Here is a 17,147-nt window from a genome sequence, read left to right as displayed (position 1 = left end):
CCCCCCCCGCGCGTGGAAGTGTTATTCTTCGACACGGAAAGAAACGGTCGGATTAAATATCCGGTGATTAAATACCCCCAGTTCCGAAATTTGGATCCTACTTTCGGCCTTCCATTTAACGCCTATCTTGATACTCCGAAACCTCTATCGATCTCTTTTGATTCCATTTAACTTCTAAACCAACTTCGCCGAGAAGTACTCTTTAGTGGCATTTTGTGCGTTTTCCGCCATTTAGAGGCGTTAAGTAGAATTCCAGTCTCTGTGTGTGGGAGAGACCGGAAGGAAGGAAGAAGCTAGATGTCTCATATTTCAGAATCTCGAAGTTACAACTTCTCAGACAACTAAATGTTGTGACTGTACGAATATGATAGCCTTCTTCTGTGTGTTAATGCCCACCACGATCCTATTAATTGTGTATTTTGGTTTTTAATAACCAAATAAGCATGCAGCAATGCTTGTCTTGGTGCTTCAGTAACGCAGGATAAGAAGACCATATTGAACATACACTCTGAACTCGCAGGATATACATATATATGTGTATGTGTGTATCAAAAAGTCCAGGTCGAAAACAGGACTAAAATTTCGGTTCAGAATGGACCAGCCGGGATTCTGGTTAAAGTTAGTAGAATTCTGCTTAGGTTAATAAGATTCTGGTTAACCAAACGAAATTTCTGGTTAACCAGAATTTTTGAACCGAAATTTTGATTCGTTTTTTACCAGATATTTAATTAATTCAGCTAAATGTTTTTATATCGTCTCTCGCGCGATCTCGCGTGCGTGAAGAGTGCGCGCTACTTCGAGTCGGTATCAAAAAGGGACTGTTCGACTACGCTAATTGACTATGCAAATTTCATCGTCTGTCAGGCGTGTCGCGCCGTGATTTGCGGAATCGCTGTTAACCGCGATATCTACTACTATTTCAGCAGGGTTGCGCGCGGCACATTTATCTTATTTCAACGAAATCCGATTTCCCGCGCGCATCGGAACATCGCGCGTCGTTCGCGAGGGAGCCAATGAGCGCGTGAGCTCCTCTTCCTAATTACGCGAGTCGTGTAACCGGTTTATCATATCATATCAGGAATTAGCTCGTACAAATCTAATATATACGTTCGCCGCAGCCGCACACCGCAGGCACATAAGTAAACTATGATGCCCGCGTAAAAAGAAAAAAAAAGACTAACATAGACGGGGTTTCGAATAAACGGCAATAATTTTACAATCTCCGCTCCGTCTATGTCGGTAATTCAGCTTTATGATCGCGGAACTTCATAAGACGATTAAGATCTTGTCTCTCGTCGGCATCCGCCCGGATGAGCTATACGAGGGCCTACACGCAAGGGCGAATGATGATGAATCTTTGCTGCCACAAGCCAATCATCTCCGAGAGTTCCTCATAGATATGCAAACGAACAATCGAATATCGTAAAGAACGATATGGCTCTAATTGAGAGCGATGAATTATGCATCGGGCAAAATTAATAAATATTTCCACAGATTACTCCATGGCCCAGATTATGAACGTATAATTAAGTCTTGTAAACTTTCGAGATATCTACCTATACACGGCGAAAATATTGTAATAAAACATTGCAGCAATGTTTTTTTCAATCTTGAACCGTACAGAATAATGAACGAACTTACTATGTATTTGTTTAAAAATATCATGCAAATTTGATTTTTTATTAGGAAAGCATTGCAATTAAATGTCTTTTTTTATATAGTATATTTTAAAGAAAAAAAAATCTAAGAAATAGGAAATATTTATTCGCACAATATGTGCTGTGTGAAAATAAATTTACTTATTCTAATATTTGTTTAATAAGAAAATATATGTTTTCTTAAAATTTTGAAATCTTAGCTTATGCATCGGGCAAAATTAATAAATATTTCCACAGATTACTCCATGGCCCAGATTATAAACGTATAATTAAGTCTTGTAAGCTTTCGAGATATCTACCTATACACGGCGAAAATATTGTAATAAAATATTGCAGCAATGTTTTTTTCAATCTTGAACCGTACAGAATAATGAACGAACTTACTATGTATTTGTTTAAAAATATCATGCAAATTTGATTTTTTATTAGGAAAGCATTGCAATTAAATGTCTTTTTTTATATAGTATATTTTAAAGAAAAAAAAATCTAAGAAATAGGAAATATTTATTCGCACAATATGTGCTGTGTGAAAACAAATTTACTTATTCTAATATTTGTTTAATAAGAAAATATATGTTTTCTTAAAATTTTGAAACCTTAGCTTTTCATGAAAGCAATTGTTTATTCTATTTAAATGAAAGAATATAGATTTAAGTAAATATATGTTATTAATATCCACACCAAAGGAATATCTATTATTTTTTAGATATTTTTTCTCTCAGTATAAGTCGGCAAATTTACTATTTCTATAGTAACTTATACTGTACAATTTTAGCATAGTCCATCTTTACAAAAAATATAAAAATATAAAAATAATTTTATGTGTAAAAATAAAAATAATTTTAATGTAATTTTTACTGTGATACATATTTTCCTCGTGTATAAAATCATACTAACACTTTTTTCCTCTCTGCACGTGCATGTTTTTCTGAACTCTCGTTTATCGACAAAAGTGTCTCTAAATGTGGCTCTTGTAAGCCTTCTGATTGGCAGTCACATTTTAGAGGCACTTCAATCGATAAAAGAGAGTTCACAGGTATAAGGATGCCAAAGTCTTCCAAAAGTCTTCCTGGATGTGTTTTTGCAACCACAATTCTTCTTCCGCCGATTTGACGACGACATCTCCTCGGTAAAAATATCATCAGGTTTATTCGCGTAGTGGTCTTTCCTCGTTTCTGGATATTATTGTCGGTATAAATATAAACACAAACAGAGCCGTGCTTGCAGTCACGCGAAGAGAGAAAGAGAACATTTTGGGTTACATTCCTCACAAATCGTGTCTGCGCGCTCGCCGCCTCTCGACCCGCAGCGATTCCCTCTTCAGCTTCCCGAACGCGATTGCGTCGCGCGGCCGCGCGTAAACTGGACCTCTTGCTCAAAGTAACGGCGATATTAGTATCGCGCTCAATTCCCGTGGAAAATTACGAGATACACACAGATCGAGCGCGCACGCCATGCGGGCCGGTAAGTCGCCGATTCGCACAAACGTGTAATTAAACAGGAAAGCGTTAATCACCGCGCGAGAGAACGTTTAACGGTCTGATCCTTGAGTGGGGCGAGTCCGGTATCCTCGGATGGATTGAGAGAAGGACGGGGGGAGGGAAAAAAAGCGCAACATTCCTTTATCCAGTTCAGCGAAGCTGCGTATCGCTCTCTCTCTCTCTCTCTCTCTCTCTCTCTCTCTTTCTTTCTTCCTCTCAGCTCGTCTCTAGTCTGCGGCTAATAAATATAAATCTCGCGGATGGAGGCTGATCGGTGCTGAGAGCGAGATGAAACGACGGAAAGGACGGCGGCGGGAGAGGGGCGAAGAGGGATGGGGCGAAGGAGAGAAAGAGACGTGGAGGGAGGGGGGGAGGGAGAGAGGAGGAAAGAAACGCGGCTCGTAATGTTGGAGCGAAAATTCGTGTAATTAAAATCAAGTAGCTAAGTATAGTAGACTCGCGCCGGGAATCGGCTTCGCCTTCGGTCGCTATGTAGCGCTCGGAGGGCTCTCGGGTTATAGCGATCGCGCGCATATCCACTGCGCGAGGAGAGATACAGTCAGGCGGGATATAGTGACGTATAGGTTAATATAGCTCTCTCTCCGATCGCTCTGGGATGGGAATGGCAGAGAGCCGCGCGGCTGAAGCGATCATGTACTACGCGAGGAGGAGGGAAGCGGATGGGAGCGAGCGAGCACGGGCATTAATTAAAAAGGTTGCGCATTAAAATGATTTGTTTTAATTGGCTGAACGCGCTGAGGTATTTATGGCCTCGCGGTCCTTCGCTCGGTCTGTCGGTCTGCTGCGGCCTCTACAACGACCGTCGACTTCTTCTTCTTCTCCTCTTCCTTCTCCACCACCACCACCACCACCTCCTTCTTCTTCTTCTTCTTCTTCGGCCCCCTTCTGCCTTCACCTGCCCTCTCGCAACCCTCTCGCCCTTCCTTGCCGCCTCTCTCTTCGTCTTCCCGGCCGCTAAGTCCGCGCCCTAGTCCCCTCCGCCCCTGACCTCTTCGATTATCTCGAAATCGGACGATCGTTCATCCGGACCGACGCGAGAGCTAAAAGGTGATTCTCTTCTGGCGCGCGGAGAACCGAGGGCGATTCATAAATATCCGGCCACGACAAGTGGATCTTTATTACCGCGAATGATTTATGCATGACTTTGCCGTATTGTTCGAGACTTCGACTCGTGTGTCACTGACGTATCTTCGCGCTTAGAACCGGCCGGCACGCCGTGCTGTGCCGTTTTTTCGTGCTTCGTCCTCGCCTTCGGCCTCGTCCGCAATTTCGGCCTTCCTCAAGAGCGAGACTCGAATGATGAGGAATAAATCGGCGAGCGAGCTAGTCGGCCAGGTTGACCAGCGCGTCGAGGGTTCCTCGAGACGCAACCCTCCGCGGCAGAGGTGTACTTATGACCGCGAGTCCGCGCGCGATGGTATTTTTCAGCGCGTTTATTTTCCTCTGATCGGGCCGCGCGGCTCAGAGGAGCGGATAACGCAACCGCGGCTCTACGCGAGCCCTCTCGTCGTTACTTATCTCTTATCGCTTCGAGTCTCACGCGAACCAATCGGATCTCGTTATCCGCCGCTTTTGCCCACTAAAGCCGAGCGGCTCGCGTTCCACCGCATCTCCACCACCGAGCGAAAATGACGCGATCGACTCTCGGGATATGCATGCGAGTTCGAGACTGCTCGGTCCCGTTCGCGATGAGATGAGAGTAACAAGTGCACAAACGAGTGTCAGTCGTCAACAAAAATTCGTCTTGTCACTCTGTCATAAAGGAGTAAACGAGTCGGGAAAGCGGTGATAGAGAATAACAAGCGAAACAACGCGAAGGAGGAAGCCTCGCGTGTGTATCCTTGCTCGCGCGATTGCGACCACGTATCGTAATCAGCAGCTCGCCGGTAACGAGAAAGTCGGAAAAAAAGAGAGAGAGAAAGAGAAAGAGAGAGAGAGAGAGAGAGAGAGAGAGAGAGAGAGAGAGAGAGAGGGAGAGAGCATCGATGGAATCTAATGAGCGAGGAGGCAGATCCCGATGGCTCGACGTCGAGCTCGTACTTCGCCATGATCAAGATCAGCCCTCGACGAGAAGAGAGATACGACAGGAGGGCGGTGGGAGGAGAGAGAGAACGAGGGAGAGAAGTCGACGAAAGAGAGAGACGGATGCAGGTGCAACCTGCACCGGTGCGGGACGGACGTACGGACGTACGAGCGGACGAAGGTGGGATTGAGTTATGACAGCGTTTGCTCCAGGGGGCCGGCTCTGGACCCGGCGAAGCGGATATTCTTCTTATTCTTTATTTCTTCGTCTGCGGCCCCGCCGTAGGAACCGTCGGCCATGCATCACCTTCGGTTCACTCCGGTCCGGCCTCCTCTTCGGCATCGTTGCACGACCACACCGCCATCACGGCCCATCACGATCCCACCTCAGCCATCGTCCTGGCTGGAATCGTCGATTCCACCCACCTTAGCAGGTCGAGAGATGCTCGGCCGAGCTCCAAGTATTTACGTTTCGTGCATCGTCTGTCTCGCCTTCTCGTCCACCATCTCCTCCTCCTCCTCCTTATTCTCCTCCAGCTAGCCCTTCTTCTCATCATCTTCATCTTCTTCTTCTTCTCCTTCTTCCCCTTCTTCATCTTCGTCCTCTTCTTGCCGTTTTCGTTCTTTATAGTCGGATGAAACGATCCGGACTACTCTCTTCGTTAATTGCGTCTCGAGTGACGCTCGCTCCGCGAGACCCTGACCTTCGGCACTTCTCCCTTTCCGGAGAATCGGCAATAGATCGCGACAATATTCCGCTCCGGAGTGTTAGAGCGAGTGGGGGAAGAAGCTTCGGCTGAGAGTCCCGAAAGAATATTACACTTCGCTTTAATGCCTGTTGATTCGCGGAGGACAGTTTCGCAAAAGTATTATTTCATATATATATATATGCTTCTTTTCCGCGCGCATACAATAGACGTTTTTGCAAACGACGAAAGCCGCGTGACTTTCCATCTCGACTACTTTTATTTCGATTGGAACTTAACTCACGTCGAGAGTTATTCAGCGCACCGATTTCGTCACTTTCTCGCTGCCATCGCGCCGCGCGAAACCGGTTTAATTAATGATTCGCAGGCGCGCTTTGCTGAAATCGTACATAGCTCACGCGATGATATAGAACTGGAAAAGATGAATCGCGCGATCAATTATCGATTTCAGGAATTTGTACAAACAAGCGGATAAATCAGCGATTACTGCGTCAATCGGCCTCACGGCGTCAGGGAAGACAAGGGGGAGGAGAGGAGTGTGGAATTAGAAATCAATTGGAAGTGGAATTAGAAATCAATTGCGACTGGAATTTTTTTGCAGTTTCTCATCAAACGCGTGAGACTCTCTCTCTCTCTCTCTCCCTCCCTCCCTTCTTCTCTTTCTCCCTCTCTAGCTTTTCTGGAGAGTGCGATAACGATCGTCTAATCGGGCGCGATCGCAAATCACGACGAGGATGGGGGGAAGTCGTGTCGTCGGGCGAGCGCACGCCGCCGAAAGTAGGTTTCATTAGCGCACACGTGACCGCGCGTCGGAATAACTCGGAATTAACGCGAGTCTCCCAATCAAAGACGGCCCCGCCGGAACAAACAAAACGGAACTTCGTTCCCGGCGATCCCCCGGGGGAGCGGTTGGTTAGCAGCCCGGCATTGGCGCTGATGCTGAAAGTCGAGGCGAGAGAGAGAGCGTCTCTCTCCGGCCTCGCCGCGTCAGGAAGATTACGGGAGGGTTGCGCGCGGGTAGCAGTCGTAGCGCAGCGTCGGGAGCTAGCAAGAGAGGGTTGCGAAACAAAGAGAGAGAGAGAGAGAGGGAGAGAGGGAGGAAGGGAGAAACGGAGGGGTGGTTAACGCTTCGCAGTCGGGGCTCAGAATAAACAACAATATTATAACGCGAGCTTAATTGCGCCAGAGGGCTCGGTAACGGGCGCATAAATCGGAGCAGCGAGCGTGCGCGCGCGCGCGAGTGAGCGAGCGAGCGAGCGCCCTCGAAACTACCCTCATCCTGTCTCTCTCGTTCTTCCTCGAGGGCTCTCTCTCTCTCTCTCTTTCTCTCTCTCTCTTTCTCTCTTCGCCGTTGCCGTGTCCCGGGGACACGTAGCAGTCCTCCACGAGCCGCCTCCGCAGTAGGATTCATTTACAATAAACATGTCCCCCGCTAATTTCGTCGGCGGAAAAGGAGAAATCTCCGGAACAGAGGAGCGTCTTAAGTACGATATACGTTGACGTTTCCCGGCGTCCTGCTCCGAGAGGACGATCGCTTTCGCGAAAGCTGAATCCCGCCGGCGACCGCGGCGCGATCTCTCTGTCCTCTCATCGAGGTTATCGATGACGGCTACCGATTCGCGCTCTTTTCAAATGAGTCGGCAAAGGTGTTTCCGGTTGAATCAGTGAAGGGAGCGTTTCGCGGGCGATTAGCGAGTGCTCATTGATTTTCCGTTCATCCCCACTTCATCGCTCCGTTCGGTGTCTTACTGATCTCGTTGAGTGAAAACAAGATCTCACTATGAGATCTGTAGTACGCAAATGCGTTGCGCGCTGTGCCAATTCCGACTTTCTGCGCTCGCGGCGACGGAATTAGCGAATCGCCTCTGTGCGATTTGCGTGCAATGATACTGTTTGCGAACTGCGTCAATAACGGGAACTGTCAACTAGATACCATTAACCCTTTGGAGCACAGTGATTTCACCGTGAGATCACCTATTAGAACCAAATCATAGCTTCAGGCATAGTGATCTCGAAACCACCGCTCAGCTTGTGCACAATGACGGACATATTTTGTTGCACGATGCTTACACAGTGATTGCACGGTGGAAGTACCCCTATTTTGCATAAATAGGAAAATAGAAAAAGTTAATTTCCAAATTTTTTAAGAATGATCTCTTGGGTTGTCATTCTAAACATGTGACATGAATATTTTATCAGAATCTGAATTTTGGAAGTCCTGTGCTTCAAAAAGTTAACTGATTCTTCTTCTAGCGGGAATTGACTGCAGTGCTGCATTTTTGACTGAATCACTAATTATAAATATAGCACGTTTAATAAAGAACATACTGATTGTACTTTATGATTTAACCTAATTTAACATTCGCCCGTATTTCTCGCTACGTCAATAATTTTTCGTCGACGATACATGCGTTGTCGTAAATCGTAAAATGCGGTAAAGGGGATTCCATCACGTGTCTGTTATAAGTTAACAGTTAGTTTCGCACACATATTCCATTGCACGTTGGTTGTTACACAATGTGGCATTCTTACGAGGAACTTTTCGACGGTTAGTTGCATTCTGCGTAACCGCTGGCATGGAGGCCGCGGATTCCACGACGAAACGTCGCGGCGGTGGGCGAAAAATTTGGACGCGCGAGAAAAGCCGGCGTTACGACGCTTGTGGCTTGGCGGCGTTTCAGCCGACCGTGGATAAATGTACGAACACGTACGGCCAGAGGGGGTCGAAGAGAAGAAGATGAGAGAAAAAAGAAGGCTAGGGAACGCGGAGGGCCGAAATGATATGGAACGCACACAAGCGGATTCAAATTACAGTTCTCGAGAGACGCGACTGTGCGTGCAATTGTGTCTCGACATTCGTAACTCCCGCTTAATCGAGTCTATAAAATGCAGTCCAATAATGAGGCGCGCGAAGCGTAACTTAAACGCACGCCGAAGATCGCGTTTGAACGTGTGCAATCGACGGGCGTCGAATTCGAGGAGACGAGATGCCGAAACGATGTCAGCTGTGTGTAATCAATTGGCGGGTCACGGGATAATAACGCTGACATAAAGTATTCTTAGACTTTCCTTTTGCATATAATATCGCGCTCATGCGGCAGAGGTTATAACTGTTATAACAATGCTATTAATTAATCGGCGACACGAACTCTTCGATTAATGTGGCCGGAGCGACGACCGCTACGAGACGGCTCGCCGAATTTACGCGTGGCCGCTATTTTATCCCGCCGCGCCCGAAATATTTTCGATTGCGCGCTCTTTTTACGATTCCCCTGGAGCCCCGTGCTCTCCGTACCCATTGTGCTCAATGGATAATCCAGCGACGGAAAGAAAGATAAAGAGCTGGGCGCAGCGATGCAGTCTGGATGGTCGGGAGAGAAGGGAGGCGAACGGAGCCAGGAACAGAGAAAGAGAGAGAGAGAGAGAGAGAGAGAGAGAGAGGAAGCGCGAGAAGAGCGAGGAGGGATGCGGGGTGTCGGCACCGGTCGAGCAGGGAGAAGGGCCGCGTTAGAAGGAAGAGTACGCGACGGAGGAAGGGTAGGAGAGGGCGAAAAGAGAACGAGACGGGAGAGGGTGGAGGAGTAAGGGAGGAGGCGGAGGGTGAGGGTTAGGACGGTTAGCGGCCGGCGGCTATATGTACGTGTCCTCGACCGCAGGCCTGTTTTATTTTATGAATCGCAATATTTCACGCGACAACTGGACTCGCGGGGCGGCCACCACTAAACTGTCTGCATACGGGGCCGTGTGCTTACCGCGTGCCACACCGTACCGCGTACGAACGCACTACCACCGCATAGCCATCGCGTCGCGTCGCGTCGCGTCGCGTCGCGGCGCGTCGTGGCGCGGTCGCTACTGCGTCACCACCGCGTTGGCAGGGTCGACGCATGGTGTGGGCGTAACGTCGATTTTGCCGAACAATGCAAAAGTCTGAAAGACGTCCGTGAGTCAGGCGAGATTTACATTTGGCGTCGGAAGTCGGAGAAGCTCGGCAACGACCATTTCTCTCTCTCTCTCTCTCTCTCTCTCTTTCTCTTTCTCTCAAGTATTCCTCAACCCTCCGCACGTGATCACATTTTGGGGACGCACAGTGCAATCTGGGTCTGTCGGACCCGAGCAGTTTTCAACTGTCACAACTTTGTTGAGAATCAATACTTTTGGACACTTTTTTCAGAGATATAGGCAAGCCCCGGTTGTAAGGTGGTAGCGCGATTAACACGATTTTCAGCGTTACGCACGCAACGTTTGAGATTGAAAATCGCACAAGTGGTTATAATGACTTTAACTGAATGGTTTCAGTCTTACTCGTGTGTACACGTAAAGTCGAAAGTGGTAATGTAACTCTCGATCGAGGGAATGCTAGGGCATTCACGATGTGTACACGCGTTTCGACTCACAATACGCGAGAGCACGGGTAAGAGACGTCTCACCGATGCATCCGAATGCGACGAATGCGGCGCAACAGCGTCGCATTGTTTCGGCGCGAGCAAAGAGAGAGAGAGAGAGAGAGAGAGAGAGATATCTCTCGCCGCCTTTCTCCCTTTCTACACGAGTCCTCGAGTAAGCTTCCCCTCGCAGGAGCGGTAGCGTACGAATGGTCCTGCGGGACGCGTCGAGGTGTCTACGGGGTGATCCGTAAAGACGACACCGCGCTTCGTTAACGGCGAGCAAAGTACGAATAGGAACAGCCGGGGGTGATTGAAGCTATTTCGAGCAAACGTTACTTCGTCTTGCTCCAGCTCTCCCGCAGAGATCCTGAAGTCAGAGTTTGGACAACTTGCCATTTTCTCAGACAAGATAATGTTGACACAAAGCTGCCTTTCGTAAAATCATAAAAGTTGGAATAACACGAGACCACTATGTATATGCCGCCGGATATCCGAAAGCGGAGGGAATGAGTCGTTTGACAAGCGAGTCATCGTTCACAGATCGAATCCCAATTATCCGACAAGAGCTCGTTTAAGATACAGAAGACACAGTGAGAGTAGAGAAAAGCCAAGACACCGTGTACACACACAACTCGCTCGTGGTCGTGAGTGTAGCCCGCTGTCAAAAGAAAACATTATACTCTATCGCCAGGTTTTTCCTCGCGCAGGCGAGCATCGCGACGTTCATTCCGGAGCGGTATATCGGACCCACCGCCCGACAGGATGTCAGGCCGGCGAGGTTACGCCAATCTCACCCAGTATGCCTATCTACGCGGTGTTTACCTGGCCAGGTACGGAGGAAGGTGGACGCGCCATTACTGCTACGGGAGATAAAAGATACGTGCGCGCCACGCCGCGGTCCATATATGTAAATACCTCTGGGGATCTCTCGCGTACACGTCGTGAGGCCGTAGAAGAGAGGGTTGCCGGAGGTTGGACAGGGCCGAGGGAAAGATAGAGATAGAGAGAGAGAGGGAGAGAGAGAAAGAGAGAGGACGAAGGAGGTCCGTTGGACCAGCTAGAGCGGACGGAAGGGGAGAAGGAGAGCGCGAAGGCGAAGAGCAAGAGAGATGGGCAGGGAGGCTGGGGCGAAAGGAGGACGCGGGGGTGGACGAAGGAGCGAAACGTACGATCAGTAGCTCGCGTATGTAACATACTATCTTGAATATGCGCATACATCGCGAGCTGGCCACGTATTCTGAGAATCGGTTAGGCGATCGGGTGCGCGGGAGCTGCCCGTCTCTCGGCGTAATTACCTTCTTTCTTTCTTTCTTTCTGGATTCCCCTCGTTCGCCACCCGGTGCGCGGCGTCGTGCTCCTTTTCTGCCCCCGCACGGTCGCGATTCCGCCATCGTCACGTTCGCCCCGGCTCCCTTTTATTCCCGCGCTGCGTCGCCCTCGCGCGCGCTACAGCAGCTACGCGAGCACGCGTCTTGTTCTACAGGTAACGAACCCGGCCTGACGGGGAAGGGAATATCGCGCGATCGTCGGGGAGCGGGAAGGCCGGACCGATCGATCGTGGGGCACCGGACGTTTCGTTGCGAGTTAATTAGGTTATTCGGCGATGTCGGTGCCGCGCGCGGCAGCGCGGCGCAAGGATACCCACGAATAATGGTCTAACGATCGGGGACGGTGCCGGAAAAAATTACAGTGTTGAAATTCGAAAGTTAATGGAACAGGTCATTTAATGAGCGCCGATTTGAATTCCCTATACGTCTCGCAGGATAGACGAATACTGTACAAGCGTACAGTACAGATAAGAGAGCATAACTTCAAAGTTAGTCAGTCGAACGGTACTCATTATAAGACCATAAATAAGGAGAGAAGAACCGTTAAAGACGCGGTCGTCGAGGTAAATCACGGTGAGATATATACACGTCAGGAGAAAAATTTCGAACCACTTCATTATCCTGTGTTTCTGAATCCAGATCCACTTCGGCATCATTAATTTCCTCCGCTAGGCGACTTGTCCGACAAGTTGTTGCCGAACCGCGAACGTCCTATCGACAACTCCGCTTATACTTCCGTTCAGTGGGTTTGCCATCTTGTCTGTTTCTACCGAGAGACGGGACAAGTTTGATCAGTGGCGTATTAATGCCATCGCGAAAGGAATGCGAAGTGATGGAGTCGGTTTTAGGATACGGGGATCGCATGAGAACTGTGCTCGTCGTTGGAGCCAACCTGAAAAATAGTGCAACCGTGTGTTCTCAATCCTCGATTGAATTTCTCCCTCTTTCGTCGCGACGTTGATCATTAGCGCCTCGTCCTACTTTCTAACAGTCGATCGTCAAAATAATATGTAATTTCCAATCGGGAATTATTTCGGCAGAAAAGCTCTCACACGGAGTCGGTGCGAAATTGTCTTCGAAGCGGGCATATGATCCCTCCAAGTCTTTCTCTCATTCCTCTTCCATTTCTTGCTGCGGGAGGAAATAAATCGTGCAGTTAGTAGCTTGCACGTATGACATACTATCTTGAATATGCGCATATATCGCGAGAGGCACGCGTATTCTGGGAATCGCTTAATGCGCGATCCATCGTTGCGCTCGAGCTCGTCTTCTCGTAATTGGTTCCTTCCTTTATTTTCTCCCCTTCTAAGCCTCTCCGCGAGATTCATTACTATTCTTTTTGGTCTCTCGCATACCGATCCGCGCACTCGAACGAATATGACTTACACGCTCTCGAATTTATGCCTCTGCGTGTTACGCGGACTCTCCTCTCTGCTCACGATCTCGCATTTCCGCGGCATTCTCACACAGCACGAGAAGTTCAGCTATCGTAAAAGTGCGACCGCAGCCTTTCTCACACGAGCGCGCATTCTAAGAGCGCATCTCGCAGAATACCGAAACTGCTCCAATTAGCGACAGCGCGTATAGGCTGATGCGAGAATGCAAGCAAGACGGTTTGCTCGCTAGCTAGGTTCCCGTTGAAATTAAGGTACGCAGGCGAGAATTAAGGTGCTCCGGGATAGTGAGGGTCAAGGCGCGAGACTTCCTACTTGTCCATTGCGCCTGAGGTTTTTTTCCTCTCGGCATCATTGCGTTCCTTCGCGAGAAGCTCTCTCCCTATATCGCCGCGACGGCGTTTACTCCACCACGAACACGCCTGGCTCTTCGAGCTAACGAACGATCTTGCCAACTGGCCCTCGTAGGAGATGACGCATATACTCCTTCCTAGTCTCCCCTTTTCTATTACGGGAGATGGTGGTAGCGACAAGAAGAAGCGGAGAGAGAAAGAGAGAGAGAGGGAGGGAAGGAGGAAGAAAGAGGAGAAGGAGAAGAGAGAGAGAGAGAGTTCTAATCAAGGTGGCTTGCTGGAACTTCCAACTCCTTTCGCTCGGAACGGGACGTCGAGTTCCAGGTACGTCGATCTCGCGTTCCACGCTACAGGAAGCTCAGCGCGCCGAGGAAGATTATAGAGTGTCTGCATAGAGACGGTCCGAGTTTGCACGGAGATGAGCACCGGGCAAGCGTTGTCGGCAGAGCGGTGGAGAGTGATTCTCGGGGATAAGCCGAGCAGGATCGTAAAATTTGTCGATTAAATAATTTGAAGACTCGTCGAAACTTGGCGAAACTAGTTTCGGCTTTCGCGAGATACCGCCGTGTAAACGCGGTCGCCGCTACGACGGAGCATTCTCGAGCGGGCTTGCGAGCTCCGTGGATTATGAAAATGCGAAATCCCTCACAGGACCACTTCCCGCGCGTACATCGACAACTGGAACGTGTCGGATCTGTGTCTCTCGTTTGAGCACAGTGACGCGCGTGCGCGCGGAAAATAAAACAGTTATAGTCGCCGCGTAATTGTGATCAACCACGTCGATGAAGACAATCGCGAGTGAAGCAAAGGCTACACCAGTGGAGAAACAACTGGGGCTTCTTGACGCGTAGAGATGAGACTAGACGGGACTAGATGAAACTAGAGGACGACGTCGTGTACTCGCCGTCGAGGAAAAAAGAGGGCGTCTGCGTCGAAGCGCGTACTAAAGGGTGTCCCAAACGACGGTCAAATGTAATCCCTCGGAACGGTCGGAATCGGCGGCATTAAGCGAAACCCTCGTCGTTCAGGCTGCATGTTGAGACTTCTGGCCGGTCGTTCGGCTTCGAGGCCGCGCTGGTGAGAATAGGTCGGTGGCTGGGTGTTGAATAGGCGCTGTTACAGAAGGTAATGCGTGTACGAGAGAGGACTCCGAGGTGAGGTGGCGGAGGTTGTGGGACACACGGAGGGAGAGAAGACCGAGGCGGCGCGGCCGAGGTGTTAACATTTGCTTTATAGCGACCGCTCTACACCCGGCCAATGGTTTAATACTTATGTCGGCGCGCACCGCACGAGCGCAACACACAAACACCACGCGGCGCGCTCGTAGGAGGCATCCACCTGCATACATTGGTATTAAAGGGACACGGGGTGTTTATATATAGATCCGCCGTAATGTGAGCCCGTTAAACACCGAAATGATCCACGCGCCGGCAACCGCGCACGTGTGTGCGCCGCGTTGCTGCTTATTGGCAGCGAGAGATCCGTGTGCCATCGGCGAAATGACGGGATTCACTTCTCTCGGACGGGGTAGTGCCGAATGTTCTGCCCTCGTCGCGGTTCTGTCGTTGGTTGATACATTTTTATCTCACTTCGTCCGGCTGTGTGGGTAATATGCGTCCGGAAATAAGCGATGACGACATCACAGCAATGTCAGCAATCACGATCGCGTGAGTGTGTCGAGGAACAAATAAGTCATTGGCACGCGGAAAGATACACACTGCAATCGTCACTGTAAACGTTACTTGTTTCAAGAGTATTTCGTGAGTATCCGTAAATCTATTACAAGTTCATTGTAAGCGTTGAATTTATTCGAAATATCCTTTCACTTAAGCATATTAGGGTAAAACAGAAGAATTCGGTTTGCTCACTACACAGAACCAACTTTGCCTCTGGTAAGGTTTTGCGATATTCTTGTGGGGAGAAGAAGAGAACTCTTCCTTCGAGTATATTTTGAGCGAGTATATTCTGAGACTGTTGTCGGGACAATATTCTTGGTCGAAGTTAACCATCACTTAGAAGAGAGAAATTAAATTGAAACAGTCGCTTTTCTCAGTAGTAGAATAGTCCTCTTCTGTTTGCATCGTTATGATTATGATGGGTCGCTGTAGAGCGTGAAATTCAATCACGGAGCATGCAGCGAAAACGCAACGACAGAAATATCGGAAGCCAATCGACTCGCCAATCTGTATATTCTGATTTTATGGTAGCTCGCGCGTTAACGCGCCCATAGACATCGCGTTACCATATGTCGGCGTCGCAGAAATATACGACGTGTACCACCGTGGACTGTATAATGGAGACCCGTTAAATAGTGAAATGACCGGCGAGTTTATACACGCCGCTATGAGATGTTAATACGACACCCGTTGTCGGGCCAACGCGTGCGTCTCTTCCTTCTCCCGTTTGTCTCTTTCTCCCTCTCTCTCTCTCTGTCTCTTTCTCGCTCGCGCGCGACGCCTTACGCTCGTCTCGCTTCTTTTCTCTCGCGTTTTCGATCCGCTCTGCCTAGCCGCTCCCCCTCCCTCCCACTGCCTTTCCACCCCCCTGCCATTTGACCACGCTCCTTTATTTTATAGTTATGCAGCGAGGACACTTTTACTACGACCGCGCGAACATTTCGCGGTTCCAGTTGGCGGCGAGCGCTTTTATTGCCGCGCGAGCGTTTTTACCCCCGAATACGCCGCCCTTTATTTATCGCAAAGCAGTCACGTTGCGGAAAGAGCGGACGTAGCGTAGCGTGGTGCCGAATGAGAGACAGAATCGCGGCCGAACACAGCTCGAAAATCTAGAGATAGTAAACGACGATCGATCGAACGATTGACCATATTGCTCAACTCACTTTGTGTAGAAGCTCTCTTTGCAATCCGCGCAGACAAAGTTCCGTTGGCGGCCGGTCTTGTCCAAGAGTTCCGGCGACAAGGAGATGCTGCACACCTTCCGATGAGCGTTGAAGTCCGACCTTTTCGAGAACGAGACCGAGCACTTCGCGCAGGGAAAGGGTTTCTCGCCGGTGTGGTGTCTGATGTGAATTTGTAGCGAGGCTTTCGTCAGGATCTTCTTGCAGATGGGACATCGATATTTCGGCAACGGCTTGTCGGAACTGGACGTGCCTTCGTCCGTCTCAAATGCGCCGGCATGGAGAGCCTCGTGAAAGACATATTCGGCTTGGGAATTCGTGGAATATACGCAGTCCTTGCACTTCCATTTTTTCTTCGCACTCATCATTTGAGCCATGCCTATTTCGCCGTCGGCCTTGGTGCCGCAATTGCCTTCTCGTGTGTGCCTAGTGACTTCTTGCGAGAGCGCGAAGAGCACACCGCATCGAGGGCATCTGTTCGAAAGAGATCATATAATGTACAGACAATGTACAATCATAATCGAACGCATAGTTCCTAAGAACGTGGTAGAACGTGCGCAAAAGTGAAAAATTGAAAGTATCAGTTCATTGACCTCTTCAGTGGTGATTTAAAGTGACTACGCGATTCTTCCCAGGACGGAGAGGTTTTTTTAAATAAACATATCTAGATCTTTTTTCTGCTTATTGCCATTTACTTTGGAGAATTCGGAAAAATGGAATACAAGATATATCTAATTTTTGTATTTGCTGTAAGTTAAGAAATATAATACAGTTTGAATAAATCAAGAGAAATTTAATGTTTTACCATTTGAAGAGTTAAACAAAATTTTGTTAAAAATTATAAATTAAAAAAAAGAGGCACATATCGTGCTGTTTCATGAATAACAGAAAAAATAAGTTACCTGTGGCATATTTCCGGATAACAATGCAGAAGGTGATTT

At 48.8% G+C, this 17,147-nt stretch overlaps 1 protein-coding gene across 1 annotated transcript in view; it reads right to left on the bottom strand.

Moving 5' to 3' along the window:
* The window catches only part of LOC116845403 (zinc finger protein 484-like), a 65,165-nt gene that overhangs the window by 21,245 nt on the left and 26,773 nt on the right, over positions 1 to 17,147 (bottom strand). Inside the window, exon 6 of the mRNA XM_032818060.1 lies at positions 16,189 to 16,680. Coding sequence (XP_032673951.1) covers positions 16,189 to 16,680 — 492 coding nt within the window. The remainder of the gene's footprint in view (positions 1 to 16,188; positions 16,681 to 17,147) is intronic.

Source organism: Odontomachus brunneus, unplaced genomic scaffold, assembly GCF_010583005.1.
Source record: "Odontomachus brunneus isolate Ranch 3 - 2012 unplaced genomic scaffold, Obru_v1 Obru_scaffold_051, whole genome shotgun sequence".
In the NCBI taxonomy this organism is placed as follows: domain Eukaryota; kingdom Metazoa; phylum Arthropoda; class Insecta; order Hymenoptera; family Formicidae; genus Odontomachus; species Odontomachus brunneus.
This window is presented reverse-complemented; position numbering and strand designations above follow the sequence as displayed.